The following is a 16,220-nucleotide window of genomic DNA, read 5'->3' on the forward strand; positions in this document are numbered from 1 at the left end:
AGTTGGGTTTGTTAACCACTGTGCCATGCATGACGGGAACTCCGCCTCTTTGATAGATTAATATGAGTGGTTTCTTATGGTCCATCCTGTACAAGGCAGAGGTGATTCGCATATGCCAGGAACCTGCCGCTGTGTCTTTTGATGCTGCAAATACAGGACCCAACTGGAAACACACCCCTTAGGGGACAGTGACTATGTGGGACCCCATGTACAACTTTTTTTTTTTTTTGTCTTTTGTCTTTTTTGTTGTTGTTGTTGTTGTTGCTATTTCTTGGGCCGCTCCCTCGGCATATGGAGGTTCCCAGGCTAGGGGTCGAATCGGAGCTGGAGCCACCGGCCTACGCCAGAGCCACAGCAACTCGGGATCCGAGCCGCGTCTGCAACCTACACTACAGCTCATGGCAACGCCGGATCGTTAACCCACTGAGCAAGGGCAGGGACCGAACCCGCAACCTCATGGTTCCTAGTCGGATTCGTTAACTACTGCGCCACGACGGGAACTTCCCCATGTACAACTTCTGTGTTCATTTAAGGAGCATTGAATGACCTATCCAGTGTTAATTTGTCAGTCATGACTTGAAATAACATGCAGGGCGGGGGTTGGTAAGGTTTCTCTTTAAAAAGATGGAAACTTGGAGTTCCTGTTCTGGCTCAGAACCTGACATAGTGTCCTTGAGGTTGTGGGTTCAATCCCTGGCCCCACTCAGTGGATTAATGATCCAGCGTTGCTGCAAGTTGCAGTGTAGGTCGAAGATGTGGCTTGGATCCCGAGTTGCTGCAGCTGTGGTGTAGGCCAGCAGCTGCAACTCCAATTCCACCCCTAGCATGGAAATTTCCGTATGCCGAGGGTGCGGGCCTAAAAAAAAAAAAATGAAAAGACAGGAACTTGAAAAAGAAGGGACTGGACAAAGAGGCTTAATTTTATTTTAACATTCAGTACTGCTCTCTAAAAATTCTTTGACATCTTTGTCATACTGGGAAATTATTATAAGTAGCTTTAGCAGTACAGATTAAAGAAGCATGCCAGGAAAAACATATAGCATTTCTTTGATTTTTGAGAAAAAAATAGGACAATATATAATATGTGGTCTGTAATAACAATATGAGTATATATTTGTCATATATAATAATAAATATGTCATAATATAACATAGTATTAAATATAACTGCTACCACTCAATGATTTAATTTAAACCTTTATTATTCCCCCAGAGTGAATCAGCAGTGTTTAGCCAACAAAACCTGTTTGTTGATTTTGCTTTCTTAATTGCTCGGGCTTTGCTGTTGATATTTACCCAAAGTCACCACCCAGTCGCGTTTACTGCCTGACCCACCTGTTGCACTTTGCTGTTCCAATGACCCTGACCCACGTCAGGGGAGGGTGTCCCTCCCCTCCTCTGGGACCCTGCCCCTGTCCCCTCCTACTCCGTGGTCCTGGTCTTGCAGGGACAGAGAGAGAGCAGACATCCTCCCAGGTGTTCCTTCTGGGTCGCCGTCCGTGCCTTTGGTCCTGGAGCATCAGTCAGGTTCAGCTTGAAGAAGCCACTCCTTACACCATAGCATCTCATTGACCTGTGCCTTCCTCACTGCTCTTCCCACTGGGCTTGGCCACAGCCCTGCTGCTCACAAACTTGCTTTGATTCATGGAAGGGAAGGAGTCCTGGTTTCTGGCTCTCTGAGCCAAATATTCCATTTTAGGCTTCTTGAAGAGTTAAATGGATTTTTTTTTTCTGCTGCTAAATCCTGAAATATTGGTCTTATTTAGCCAGCTGCAGGGATTTCTGACAGGTTTCACCCTCGGTTCACTGTGGAGATGGTATTTAAAGGCTCTTTTTTAGTTTTCATCCTCATAAAGGATTTGAGGAGCCTCTTTTCACTCATGAAAGGAGCCAAGAACCTCTGGTTTGAACCTCATTAGCTTGGGAACTGGGCGGGAGGCTCCCTGTCTGTGGTGCGTGGTGGGGGGTTTTTTCGGGTTTTTTAGCTTTTTGTGTTTTTCACTGATTAATTTTATTTCATACCTGACACCACCAGTGTTGTCCATGCACTTCAGCCAACACCGAGCATCTTTTATCTAGTGACATGCAGGGCTTTGCCTTCAGGCCCAGGCAGGAAAACAGGGAAGGGGAGAAAGATGATCTTTGACTGTGGTACATTGTTTAACATGGGAAGAAGCTTTGGAAACAGCAACCATTTGTAACCATCTTTTCTGTCCCAGTGGCGCGGATCATTAGTGAGCATTTAGGGCATTCCCGTTTCATTACAGCGGTGGGGAATCTTGCGCTTTCGATGCAGTGGAGTTGCCCTGAGCAGCACAAGTTAATCGCGAATGGTTTCCTGGCCTTATCCATATTAGTTTTATTTACTTCCAAATGCCCCCCCCCCCACTGCCTGACACAGTAGTAATGAAGCATTCAACAAATGAGTGGGTATTTTTCAGTCCTACTTCTCAGATGCTTTTGTACGTGTGCACACACACGAGATCATTTTTGTCACATGTCCAAAGTTCCTAGCCTGTGTTTTCTACCCGTGGATACAGTTATTCCTGTGCTTCCATTCTATTTATTCATATTTTTCATTGTCATACTCTGCCTGCAGCTTCTCCAGAGGCTGTTGGATGACCGCAAGTCCACCGTGGAGGTGATCAAACGAGAAGGAGAAAAAATTGCCGCCACCGCGGAACCTGCAGATAAAGTGAAGATTTTGAAACAGCTGAGCCTCCTGGGCAGTCGGTGGGAAGCGCTGCTCAGTAAGGCTGAGAGCAGGTAACTTAAGTGCCTCCAGGCTTCCAGGAGAGCTGGCAAGGGCTTTCATACCATGTCTTGTGTTTCGGTAGTACTGTTCTTCCAGCTGTTACTTTCCTGTTTAGTGCGTTTTGTGAACACAGCAGGTGGGGCAGTGGCCCCTCCCTGCTCATCCCCTCAGGGTCCTGTCTCGTGCTCCCCAAGGATATCCCACCTCTTTGTTTGAAGGAAAGTGTTTCCCTCGGGGGTGGCTCATTCACTCACTCCTAAGATAGTTTTCTGGCCTGCCTGTCGTGCATCAGGCAGAGCAGGGCCATCCAGGGTGAGCCGGTCAGAGCATCTCTGCCCTCAGACAGGGGGCAGCCTGGCAGGGTTTATAGCTGCTGGAGAGAAATGACCAGTGTGCTAATGGTTCAAAGCAAAACCTGGACCCAGGGTGCTGTGGAGGCAGAGAGCAGGGGCAGGGAGCTTTTTATGGAAAGAGTGGGAATCAGCTGGGGAAGGAGGCAGGGAGGGTGCCGTGACCTTGGCAAAGGCAGGATGGGCACCGTGACCTTGGCAAAGGCAGGGCACCGGAGCGTGGCCGCACCACGCTTCATTACGTTCCTTCACCTTCTTGGTGGGCCACTTTGACCAGGTTCAGGTTGTAGTTACATCTTAGTGTAGACTGTTGTATAGACCCCTGGACAGAGCGAGCATTTCCATTCAGTCCTACCTTCTTTGGAACCAAGATGGTACAGAGAAGGTTCATCTAATTTTGAATTTGGAGTAGAAGAGATGACTCCTCTAGGACAGTTGCTCCCAAGGCGGCTGGAAGTTTCATGTCCTTTTTTTGTTTTCATTTTTGGCCACCCTGCAGCATATGGAGTTCCCAGGCCGGGGATCGGATCCGAGCCAAAGTCGAGACCTACACTGCATCTGCAGCCACGCCGATCCTTAACCCACTCTTCCCAGCTAGGGATCGAACCTGGGTCCTGTTGCTCCCAAGATGCTGTCGATCCCGTTGTGCCACAGCGGGAACTCCCCACATTGTCCTTTAATGTGTCGGGAGCTTTTTCCTTCTGTGTGACCCCCATGCTAACCCCCATGGGAGAGACTCTCCGCACTTCGGCTGCGCCCATGGGATGCGGAAGTTCCTGGCCTTGGATCCCAGCCCCAAGCCACAATGGTGACAGTACCCGTTCCTAACTCCCTGAGCCACCAGGGAACTCCTCTCAGTGCTTTTTTTAAAATGAAAGAGTAAATGTTTAGCCTCCTTTTCCTAAGCCTTCCTCACAGCAAGTTAAGTGGAGAGCAAGAGAGGACGGTCATATTATGATTCACACACGGTTAACAGAGTCCCTCCCACTTTAAATCACAGTCCGTTAAACCTGGTCGCAGAGTAGTCCTTTCCCCTGATTCTAGATGATGGGATATGAGAATTTAGGAAAAAAAGAGTCATAAATAGTGATAATCAGAAGTCAAAAGGAACACAGTAATGTCACTCATTTTTTTAAAGATCGGATGTGCTTCAACCCAAAGTTTTTTAAAATCTGTGCATGTGTGGTTTGTGATACGAAGAAACAGAACTTGTATGCAGCATGGGCCAGTTTTCCGAAAGTCCCTTTGTCCCCATAGGAAGCTCATTTCTGGAATCATGCACTTTCCCAGGAGGTGAACATGACAACAGGGGAAGACAGTGGCTCTTGGTCGCAGCAGAAATGATTGACAGGGTTGGATGCTGGATCAGGTGGCCTGTGCACACCCCCCGCACAGTCACGTGGCCTAGATGAAAACCGGGGCAGTGGAAGTAGGTTTTACCGTACATGATACCTTTTAGCAGAGAAAACAATGAGTTTTCTAAAAGTATTTCAAGCTACAATACAGGTCAAAGTCTGAGGGATATTTCTCCTCTTTCGCAGTATTTTAGTCCATAAAACATTAACTGTTGGAGTTCCCTGGTGATATAGTGGGTTAAGGATCCAGTGTTGTCACCCCTGTGGCGCAGGTTTGATCCCTGGCCCAGGAACTTCTGTGGGCCAGGGGTATAGCCAAAAAATATATTCAGTGCTGCTTTGGGGAAATATACCTGACACTGTACTTTTGAAAGGAGGAGTCAGTATTAATTCCACTGTGGGAGCCGCTATAGTTAGTCTTCAGCATTTGAATCTAATTTTGACCATTTGATTAAAGCCATCTCAGTAACTGGTATCCTGACTGAAGTTAACGAATGTATACAGCCCGACTCTGTGTTCAGTAAATATTACCTATTTTCAGCATTATGATTGCTGTTTTTTTTTTATTATAACCTTACCATTATTATATCTGCTATTATCATAAGAACTATAATCAGGTTATTTAAGACTCTCGTAAGACTTAGGCACTAGAGGTTGGTCTGTGGTTCAGCTTTCATTTTATGTCACAGGAGAACTATTGTAAGGTGTCCTTTCAGTGTGAGAGGTGTTCATTTTAGCCTGAGACATTTCCCACAACAGCTGTTCAGAGGGCAAGGCAGGGGCGTGGGTCTCCGTGGATGGTCTCCTACGCCCCCCCGCCTCTGTGACCTTCCTCTTGGCACTTGCAGGAACCGCCAGTTGGAAGGCATCTCCGTGGTTGCCCAGCAATTCCACGAAACCCTTGAGCCACTGAACGAGTGGCTGACGACCGTCGAAAAGAGGCTGGCGAACTGCGAGCCCATCGGAACCCAGGCGTCCAAACTGGAGGAGCAGATCGCACAGCACAAAGTAAGGTCCCGTCACTTTGGGTCTGAGCTTTGGGTCTCCGGTCCCGGGGCGGTTTCACATGCTGGCGTTAGGTGCCTTTGTCTCAGGCATCATCGCGCCTTTAGACCCATCGCACGTGCCATCTTTTTGTTCCATTTATGTTTTCATTTTTATTTGTCCATTCTCTTTGTGTTTCCTTTTTTTTCTTTTTTAACTTTGCTTAGGCCTTAGAAGATGAGATCATCCATCACAGTAAACATTTACACCAGGCCGTTAGCGTTGGCCAGTCCTTAAAGGTTTTGAGCTCCAGGGAGGACAGAGATGTGGTGCAGAGTCAATTAGACTCCTCTCAAGTCTGGTACATTGAGATCCAAGAGAAAAGCCACAGCAGGTCCGAGCTCCTCCAGCAGGCCCTGTGCAATGCTAAGATTTTTGGGGAAGATGAAGTGGAGCTGATGAATTGGCTGAGCGAAGTTCACGGCAAGCTGAGTAGGCTCTCGGTCCAGGACTTCAGCCTGGAGGGGCTGTGGACACAGCAGGCTGAACTGCGGGTATTTTGATGTATTTTATGTTACTTTTTCATTTCATTTGTCGTTATTTTCTCCATCCTCCTCATTTCTGTATTGGTTTATGTTCATTTTGATTTTGGTGAATTTCTTGTACTCAAAAAAAGGCTTTGCCTGAGTGTACAATTAACCTTTTTTTTAATTGCAGTGTAGTTGACTTACAATGTTGTGTTAGTTTCAGGTGAACAGCACAGTGATTCCATATCCATATCCATTCTTTTTTTTTGGGGGGGGGGTCTTTTTAGGGCCGCACCCATGGCATATAGAAGTTTCCAGGCTAGGGGTTGAATCGGAGCTGCAGCTGCCGGCCTGCACCGCAGCCACAGCAACGCAGGATCCGAGCCACGTCTGTGACCTACAGCACAGCTCACAGCAACACCAGGTCCTTAGCCCACTGAGCAAGGCCAGGGATCAAACCTGCATCCTCAGGAATACTAGTCAGATTCTTAATCCACTGAGCCAGTGGGAACTCCACACACAGCCATTCTTTTTCAGATTCTTTTCCCCATACGGTTATTACAAAATACCGAGTAGCGTCCCCTGTGCTGTACAGTAGGTCCTTGTTATTTACCTATTTTATATATAGTAGGTTGTACTTTTAATGAAGTCACATGTAAGAAGAGATTGAATTTATCCAGTAGCTGGGTTTTTCACTTTTCATCTTGTTATTTCGCTGTCATATACAAAGGCCCATAATTAACCAGTACCCCCAGCATCTCTGTCGGCCCATTTTTTGGGGAAGAGGGGAGTGAGTTATAACCGATGAACAAGGGACATGAGACCAATGGTGAAAAAAGGAGGGTAAACGTGGGAACGGATGTGAGGTGTTGACTCACATCAGTGAAACCTTGTTGCAGGTCTCTTAACATCAACCAGTGATGCTGATGCTTATTTAAAGTTTTTCCCCCACATTAAAAATGGTACCTGTGTTTTAGGTTCTGCAAGAGGACATCCTACTCAGAAAACAAAATGTAGATCAGGCCTTACTCAATGGTTTAGAACTACTTAAACAGACAACAGGTGAGATTTCTTTGAAATCAAATAATCCTGCGGTGAGCATTTTGCATTGCTGTCAGAATGTTTTAGAGCTGGGGGGGAAACAGAAAACACTGTATAATTTTGGGGCCACTCCAAGCCTCTTCCTCTGGAGCATGCTTTGAAGGCCGATCTAGGGGGTTTGGGGGTATGATCTCACTTTTTTTCCCATGATCTCACTGAGTTCCTAAGGGACGTTTTGTATATTACTCATACCACCCAGTGCCGTGGCACAGGAGACAGAGGATCCCACGGCGGAGAGAAATTAGTTTCCCCCTTACGGAAGGCAGTGGTTCTAGGTGAGCATGTAGGTTGTGGATGATTTTTTTTTTTTTTTAATTTAAGAGAGACAGCATTCAGGGATACACAGAGTGACCACACCCAGGCTTTCTTTCTCCTTGCTTGAACCCACAAAGAAAAGAGATACTGACTTGTTTGGGTAATTCCTTGGGCCATTGCAAAGTCCTTCTACAAATATGTGTGGTGGGGGCAAGTGCCATTCGTTATGAACTGGAGGAACACAATAGAATCTCCAGAGCCTGGCGCTGGGGGTCTGAAGCTCAAGACACAGTTTCTGTCTGTGTCTTCAAAGTAAGTAGAGGCAGAGAAGGGTCTGCTGGAAGAGGGCAGGTGAGTTTATTATCTTTAGCACCGCAGATACTGAGATTACACATGTGCATGTGCAGACACCCGCCAGGCACTGTTCTAAACCCTAGGCCAGTATGCACTGAATTTCTATCACAGCCTTGTGATAGTAGGTTCTTTTTTTCTCCTCCTGCCGTGGTGAGTTGCCTGGGCACAGAGAGATCGGGTCTCTTGTGCAGGGTCATAAGCCACCAAAGTCAGTGTCTGAACCCCGGTGGTTTTTAACCCCCACGCCTGCAAATGGGAAGCACCATGCAGATGGATGCAAAGGGGATGCGTTCCCCATCACGGAAGACACTGTAGCCCTTTGTGTGGTTTATATTTGCATTTTCAGAGCTCATTTACATTTGCCAGAACACCTGAGAAAGAGTCACACCCAGGAAAGGGCTTCTCTTGGGTCAGAACCTCTTTAGAAAAAAATGTCTCCTCACCGCCTCTCCCCCTGAATATCTCATCACTGCAACCTAATCGAGGAAATAAACCCTTTTTTCTTTCCCCCCCTTCATAAGATCTAACATGCCTTTGAAATTGTAGGTGATGAAGTTTTAATAATTCAAGATAAATTGGAAGCCATTAAAGCCAGGTACAAGGATATCACTAAACTGAGCACGGACGTGGCCGAGACCCTGGAGCAGGCCCTGCAGCTCGCACGGCGACTGCACACCACACACGAGGGGCTGTGCACCTGGCTGGACGCCGTGGAGAGCGAGATGCTCTCGTACGAAACGCAGGTCCTGAAAGGGGACGCGGCCGGTCAAGCACACGCGAGGCAAAAAGTACGTTCCGACTCCTGCTCCTTGGAGCTGCTTGTCGTCTCTCAGGGGGTCTTAACACAGGGACAAAATGAGGTTTGTCGTTACTGATATGCAGCAGGGTGCCCCGGTGGGTGAGGACCCAACAGAAACCGGTCATGGATCCCCTGCTGAAACTTTCAGGGGCCCAGAAATGAAAACAGTGTATTCTGAGTTGTTTCTAGAATCTTTTTTTTTTTTGTCTTTTTGTCTTTTTGCCATTTCTTGGGCCACATCCTCGGTATATGGAGGTTCCCAGGCTAGGGGTCTAATCAGAGCTGCAGCCACCGGCCTACGCCACAGCCACAGCCACAGCAACGTGGGATCCAAGTCGAGTCTGCAACCTACACCACAGCTCACGGCAACACTGGATCCTTAACCCACTGAGCAAGGCCAGGGATGGAACCCGCAACCTCATGGTTCCTAGTCAGATTCATTAACCACTGAGCCACGATGGGAACTCCCTAGAATCTTTTTTATTTTTTATTTTTTTATGGCCATATCTGCAGCATGTGGAGTTCCCAGGCTTGGGGTTGAACCAAAGCTGCAGCTGCCAGCCTACACCACAGCTCACAGCAACACGGGATCCTTAACCCACTGAGCGAGGCCAGGGATGGGAACCCTCATCCTCGTGGATACTGGTCAGGTTCTGAACCTGCTGAGCCACAATGGGAACTCCACATTTCTAGAATTTTATGGTGGGGGAGTATGGTTTATCATACCAGAAACAGAGTGATGGTGAAAAAAAAAGGGGGGGAAATGATCGTTGTGTCAGTAACACTCGTCATTTGGTTAGAAGAGTGAGATCTTTATGAGACAGATGCATAGCACGGAGTGGCTTTTCTAATTATATTGCAGAAGTGGAGTTCTCCCTGCTGATCATCCTTCTTCTCAGAGTTCTCAGAGAGGGTAGCCTCTGTTCTGATCGCCCCTGGTCACATGTGGGTGGCGAGGCCAGCGATGTCAGACTCAGTGAGCTGGGAATGACTCAGCCAGGATGCTTAAAGCCAGCGTGTCCTTATCCTGAGGGCCCCTTGATTCCGGCTGGGACGTTACCCCTTTACTTTTCTGGCACTGGATGACTTAGAGGTGACCAGCAAACTGAGAATAATCCATGTTAACTTGCTTGTTTTGGGTTCCCAATTTTTTTTTCTTTTTTGACCACCCTGCAGCATATGGAGTTCCTGAACCACAGTTGTGACCTATACTGCTGCAGCAACACCAGATCCTTTAACCCACTGTGCCGGGCCAGGCATTGAACCTGTGTCCTGGTGCTGCAGAGACATCACCCATCCCGTTGCACCACAACGCGAACTCCAATTTTTAAACATTTAGATTACATTTCCGAGAGAAAAATCTTGCCATGTTGACAAAGGAATGATGGCTCTTTTGAACCTCTCAGGGCACACTTTTCCTTTTGCACAACAGCTTTAGATCGCAAGGGTTTATAGAGTGTAGCCGAAACTAAGGGGACCAGCACGTCACATCGGCCTGGGAAAGCCGTTAGCCCCAGGAATGTCGTGGGGCGGGGAAGCCTGTTCAAACTCATGGGCATCACTGCAGGCTGGCATCTTCCTCCTTCTGATTCAGGAGCTGAAGAAGGAAGCTAAGAGCAGCAGGGCCCTGCTGGATTCCCTCAACGAAGTGAGTGCCGCACTGCTGGAGCTGGTGCCCTGGAGAGCGAGGGAAGGGCTTGAAAAAATGGTGGCCGAGGACAACGAGCGCTTCCGCTTAGTGAGCGACACCATCACGCAGAGGGTGGAGGAGATGGACGCGGCCGTCCTGCGGGCCCAGCAGGTAGGCACGTGTGCGGGCGTCCGGGCAGCTCGTGTCCGCCACTTGCTCCCAGAGCCTCGGCCTCAACAGAGGCGTCTGTGCATGCTGTTCCCGTGCATGGGGAATGCTTCCAAAACGCAAACAGGGATGTGAGCAGAATGTAGCCGGGTCCTTGGACCCCTGAGTGCCGGGCAGGGCTCACCTGGACCTTGTTGATGGCCGTCTGCCACCTGCCTCCCGGCCTCGTCCTCGCCAGGTCAGCGCCAGGACCAGCCCCACTCACCTCTGTCCAGATACCATGCCTGTGTCTACTCGTGTGCATGTTGTGCGTGTTAATTTCCCACCCTAAATCCAATCTGAGTGCATAGGTCGAGTTATCATCTAAGTCCGTATTGACCGATGGCTGGCATACATGGCAGAGAAAGGTTGAAAGCTTTCTGAAAAGGCACCACTTGTATTGGCAATGTCGTTTGTGTGTGTGTGTGTGTGTGTGTTTCTGAAGATGACTGACAGGGGGAATGATAGTTTCTGGGCCCGTCTGCAGCTGGTACAGAGTTTCTAGTTCCAGGGAGTGTAACAGGCTCCAGCCCCCAGCCCCGGCTCCGTCAGAGCCTGTGGTGTATGTACGTGGCTTATAGGACAGGTTTTGATGAACTCGTATTGAATCTCTGAATACTTTGATGAAGTCGTCAGCGTCTCCTTGCAGACTTCCTCTGACGGGTTCGGTGTAGCTTTGCCAGGTACCGCAGAGCAGAGCTCAGGACGGTGGGTGATTCAGCCTTTACTCATCCAAGCCACAAGCCTCAAACACTGATCAAGTAGGCAGGGGGGTGCCATTGAAAATTCATCCGCTAAGGTTGCCCTAAAAGTCTCACCTCGTTGGAAGGCACGCCCCCTCACTGCTTGCAGTGCTGTGCTCTGGATTCATACCACGATAGCAGCAGGATGTTTTTGCACGGATAGGGGGTGGTATTCACACACAGGCAGGGCCTCCGCAAGGCTCTGTTTTCCATGTTGGGAGGGATGTGTACCCCTGTTATCCTAGGAAAATAAGCGTGTTTATTTGTGACATTTATGCACGTTTTTGGAAACTCTGGAATTTCTTTCACCAAAATTCATTTCGGCCTTTCAGTGTTGGCCCTGAAGACTGCTCTCAGTAGCTAGACAGATTGCCTGTCCTCTTGGGAGTCGGGTTTTCTGGAGAAGCTGACTGTGGTTGGCTGGTTCAGCGAAGGAAGATGTAATAAGGCCAGGTGATGGGCTGAGCGCCAAGGTCATTAACCGCGGCCCGGTTCTTTCAGGGCTTGGCCAATGTTTCCCCAGCTTAGAAAAAGTAACCAGGTCGATATGTGTTTTTTGGAACCCCAAACAGATCCTGCAGGGAATTTACAATTAATGGGGTTTTTCCTTGATCAAAACATTTCTTACTGGAAACATGGACTTTATGAAAGAATGAATACAAGAAAATTCCTGGAAGAAAGAATGTGTCAGCGCTGTGGTCTGTGTCCCTGAAGCCTTCGTGTGGGAGAGGGAGCATGTGGTACAAGCAGGTCACTGCCAAGAGGTCATGCAGCTAATGTGGGTGCCATCGATGTATTAATTAACATCCCCCGGGTTGTTCGTAGGTATTTATTCTGTACTCAGATGGGCATCCCTTTGAAATGCCTGCAAGTCTGTTCAGTGAAATCCCTCCAGTAATAAAGAAGACCAACAAGATGCCCTTAAGCCAGTTAAAGAAAAGGGAAAAAGGAAGAGAAACTCCTCCTGGTCAGGTCGAGGTGCCCATTTGGGGCGTATGAGCAGTGTGAGGTCAGTGGAGGGTTTTGCCTGGGGTCCCGCAGCCAGTGCGTGGTGGAGGTGTAACTAGAACTTACTCCAGATCTCATTCCACCCCACTCTAGGGCCTCTTAGGTAGAGGGGAAAACTCCTAAGGGGTGGCCCAGTTTTTTCTCACCTCCTTCAATAATCTGAAGCGAGGGGCCCTCATTGCCGCCCAGTGGGCTTTATGAGCATATTTCCAGCCATAGGCCTGGGAGACGTGGGCGTGCGTGCTCAGAGAATGGTGAAAACGCTCTCTCGAGACACGTTTAAGAATAAATCAGTCCTGTCTTTCTGGGTTGGTAGAGGTTTTGTTTTGCACTTAGAATTGTTTCTAAATGCATGATTTCCAAGTTTATAGAGAGCTAATATATCGCTAATGAAATTATAACTTTGCCCGCTGGTAGAGGTTTGGCATTAGGCCCAGAGTACAGTTTGATGCTAAAATGTTTTCTGTTTATCCAACTGTAATACATGTGTAAACTACAAAAAGAATGATGCAGAAAACAATTTTTAGACTTGGATGTTGGGCACATATTTGGTACTATTTACGTTGCGTAAGCGGATCGCCTGCGGTTCCCTTTCTCCTCCATCCGAACCATGGACGTCGTCTGACCACAGACCATCTTCTTAGACTGTGCCATCGAGCTTGTTTTATTAAGGGTGCCCCTTCCAGAGCCATCCCTCCAACAAGAGTCACACCTCATTTTTTATTTTGTGTTGTTTTGGGGATTTTTTTGGCCACACTTGCCGCCCACGGACGTTCCCAGGCCAGGGATTGAACCTGCCGCACAGCAGTGACAACACGGGCTTCTTAACCTCTAGGCCCCTGGGAACTCCTGCAACTTGGTCGTTTTTTAAATTTCTGGATTTCCTGTGTTGTTCCTGAATAATCTGACTAGATGTAGTAAACTAGATTTGAAATAACTGACTGGGTTGTTTTCTAAGCGGATTTCTCTTAGATGCTTCAGTGTCTTGACCTTGAGCTTGCGTACAGACCTACCTCCTTGATAATGTGGTCACCTGCACCTTGGAATTCAGCAGCTGCGTAGGGACATTGTGAAAAGTCTGGCCACCGTCACAGGGCGTTGTGGCTTCTAGACACCAGGGGAAGATGTCAGGCAGACGTGGAGAAGAGGAGGGAAGGGCACGCGGATGCCCTCTGATTGGCATGTACTTTTTCACTGCCTGGTGTACGTTTAGTTTTCAGAAAACTTCCGACGCATGGTTAGATTTTTTTTCATGTTAATTCTGTATCGTGTCACCGTTTTGGAAAGATGTGTCATTGAATTTTGAGGTCATAGGGCCTCAATGTACATGAGCCTTATGTACATTGACCTTTAGGAATGTTCTGGAAATAGGGGAACAGCCTCTGTTATAGGCTAATATGTAAGGACTGTGTGCACCCATGTGACCAGTTGATCAGTCTGACTCTAGATTTGCAGGCATTGATAGTCTGAAGAAGGTTTTTTTTTTTTTTTAATAGAGTAATTGGGCCTCTTCATAACTTTTAGGAAAAATCGGAGTGGGATAAGACAGCTTGGTAAATAGCAGTGGTGAGTGTATAAAACAAAGCAAAACAGCTGCCCCCTCCTCACACCTCCTGCCATTATCTGGGTTAGAAACCGTAGGAATTTTTGCCCATTAAACCTACCCAAAGTAACAACACAGCTCTGTTGCTTTCTTTCACTAATCACAAGTTGAACCACACGAGCCACTGGAAAGGGGAAAAGATGCTTTTGCTTAAGCGATGTATCGACTTAACAGCCTGAATTCAGATCACGGGGTTTGTCCAAACCCACAAGCATTTTGCTGTCCTTGTGCCTTGTAAATGTACAGTTATCAGAAGGTGCCAACGTGTGTGTCACTGGGTCTGGACACTCCAGGCGCCCTCTGGCAGTTCACATTGCCTGGTAAGCCATATTTATTGGGCCATAATAACTCCCCACTATAAAGGCACCTGGGTGCAGTTAAAATAAACAGCTCATGGGGTCATTAGGAACCAGCCTTGGAGAAAAATAACACCTGTTTATTTCTTGTAGCGAAAGAGAAGGAACCCTCCCCTCCAAGGGAAGTGAGGTTTCCTTAGAAGACCCCCCCCCCCTCCAGGCGTTGGGGTGGGAAAACATGGGCTGTGTTATGAATAATGTGGGAAAATGGAAGGAAATGCGAATGAAAAGAAAGATAAGATCCTTGCCAGGGGAAGGGAGTAAGAGTCTGTTCTTGAGATTTATCACTCGTCTCTCTTAAACCTCTACTTCCACTCGAGGAACTTTCTGGATAAGGACAAAAGCCGTTTGCAGAGATTGGAGAAACGTTTACAAAGTTCAAACCTACCACTTACTGACTATGGTGGTAGTTGAGCCAGTTTCAGTGAAATCACAGGACTGTGCCCTCTTGAGCCCCGCTCTGTACAGGCACAGGCCACTTGACAGGGCAGCTCTGAGCCCCGGCTGGTACCTCTGGGGGAGTCTGTTCAGCCCGCTCTGCCTCGGCTGTAGGTGGAATTAGTGGTGATGCCCCCGTTATACGTTGCTGTCAGAACAAAAGGAGATATTCCTTCATGTTCTGCACTCAGAACCTGTGTGTTCAGGAGGCTGTTGGCCCTCAGTGTTGTAGCGAACGTTTTTCAGAAACATTTGGAGGTAAGCCAATGAAAATGCCTTTCACCAACTCGGAGGGAATTTCTGAAACACTAGCTCAGCTACACTAGGAATTACAGTAGCTGGGGTTGGTGAGCCGCCGTGAGTGATAGCCCGCTAGACTGTTTCCCAGAATGCACTTACGGGATGCTGACATTACAGTTCACTGGAAGTCACTTTTCGCTGTGTGTATGAACAGTGAGCAAATTTATTCAAATTTGGGGCCGTAAGGTTGCTGTGTCGTGTTACTCACCTGTAAAGTAGGCTGTTTTGAATGGCCTGTCAGTAGTCTCTTGAAAGAGTCACGGGCCTAAATAAACCACCTCGCTTGACTGTAAATCACTTAATATAGACCCGGGGGCCTTCCTTTCATTCTTGGACAATAAATATTTTCTAATTTAATAAAAAAATGTCAAAAGACAGAAGGGAAATTTCTGCCTGAAGTCCTGTTTTCTTTCAGCAAGCAAATATTTGCCTAGGTTAAAGAAGCAGTGTTTGAGTTTCAGCTTTCCATTTTGGCAACTTGCATGTTACTGTCATACGTTTTCCTTGGATGCTTTTTTTTTTTTTTTTAAGAGAGGGAGACTTAATATTAAACTAATATTAACTAATAGCCTGACTTTATTAGGACTGTCCTATAAATACCAAAAAATAGCCTGAACGCAAACAAGAGGCGTGGGGGCATCATTTTATTTTTTTCAGGGACCAGGAAGAGGAAAAGCAAATCTCTCCTGTTCAGTGTGATTCTGCCGTCTTGCAGCATTTGCGCTCAGGTAGTAAGACCTGGGCTGTTTTTTCTCAGTTTTGTGCTGAGTGCATCAGCCTCAGTGGAGCCAAACCCTGGCGTTTCATCATGTGTGGCATGAAAGCGAAGGATGCGGGCAGAGGAGACTGCCTCTTGCCCTCCAGGACCGTTTCTTTTCCTGCATCAGAAGCTGCTGTGTGATTTGACGAGAAAAAAATATTTTTTTCTCTTTTTCACATTGGTCAGCAATCGCTCATGAGTAGTTGCATTTGAAACAAAGTCATGTTCTAACAGTTATGGTACCAGATGAAGGTAGAATTTCACAAGTGGTTTTATTGAGATTCCTCTGGAGTCTGTCTTGTCCTGACTTGTCCCCATAACATCAAAAGTACTGAATTAGTGAGCTGAACATGCATGAACACCGCTACGTGCAGACAGCGAGGCGGGTTCAAAAAAAACAAGCTGTTAGGGGAAACACAGGAAAAACAAGTACTCCTGCTTGGGTGTGTGAATGTGCAGTCAGCTTAGAAGTACCACCCCTACGACGGTACTGCAGCTCTGCATCTCTGTCTGGGGCCCCCTTCACCTGTCAGGATCCTCGGAGTGTGATGCTTGGGCAGAGCCCGTGGGACAAGTGTCCAGTTAGCACACGTGACAGTGTGACTGCTGCCCACATACTGGGGGAGCTTCAGAGCAGCCTGACTCTGCATTATGTTCCATTAGATGCGGTTGATACTCAGTTTTATTTGGGTAGCG

At 47.6% G+C, this 16,220-nt stretch overlaps 1 protein-coding gene across 17 annotated transcripts in view; it reads left to right on the forward strand.

The window, feature by feature from the left end:
- DST (dystonin) overlaps nucleotides 1–16,220 on the forward strand; it is a 496,303-nt gene that overhangs the window by 414,276 nt on the left and 65,807 nt on the right. For all 17 annotated transcript variants that reach the window (XM_047794747.1, XM_047794750.1, XM_047794749.1 and 14 more), the window contains 6 exons: nucleotides 2,599–2,765; nucleotides 5,308–5,467; nucleotides 5,671–5,997; nucleotides 6,948–7,032; nucleotides 8,227–8,468; nucleotides 10,074–10,280. In XM_047794747.1, the coding sequence (XP_047650703.1) occupies nucleotides 2,599–2,765; nucleotides 5,308–5,467; nucleotides 5,671–5,997; nucleotides 6,948–7,032; nucleotides 8,227–8,468; nucleotides 10,074–10,280 (1,188 nt within the window). The remainder of the gene's footprint in view (nucleotides 1–2,598; nucleotides 2,766–5,307; nucleotides 5,468–5,670; nucleotides 5,998–6,947; nucleotides 7,033–8,226; nucleotides 8,469–10,073; nucleotides 10,281–16,220) is intronic.

Source organism: Phacochoerus africanus, chromosome 9 (assembly GCF_016906955.1).
Source record: "Phacochoerus africanus isolate WHEZ1 chromosome 9, ROS_Pafr_v1, whole genome shotgun sequence".
NCBI classification, from domain to species: Eukaryota; Metazoa; Chordata; class Mammalia; order Artiodactyla; family Suidae; genus Phacochoerus; species Phacochoerus africanus.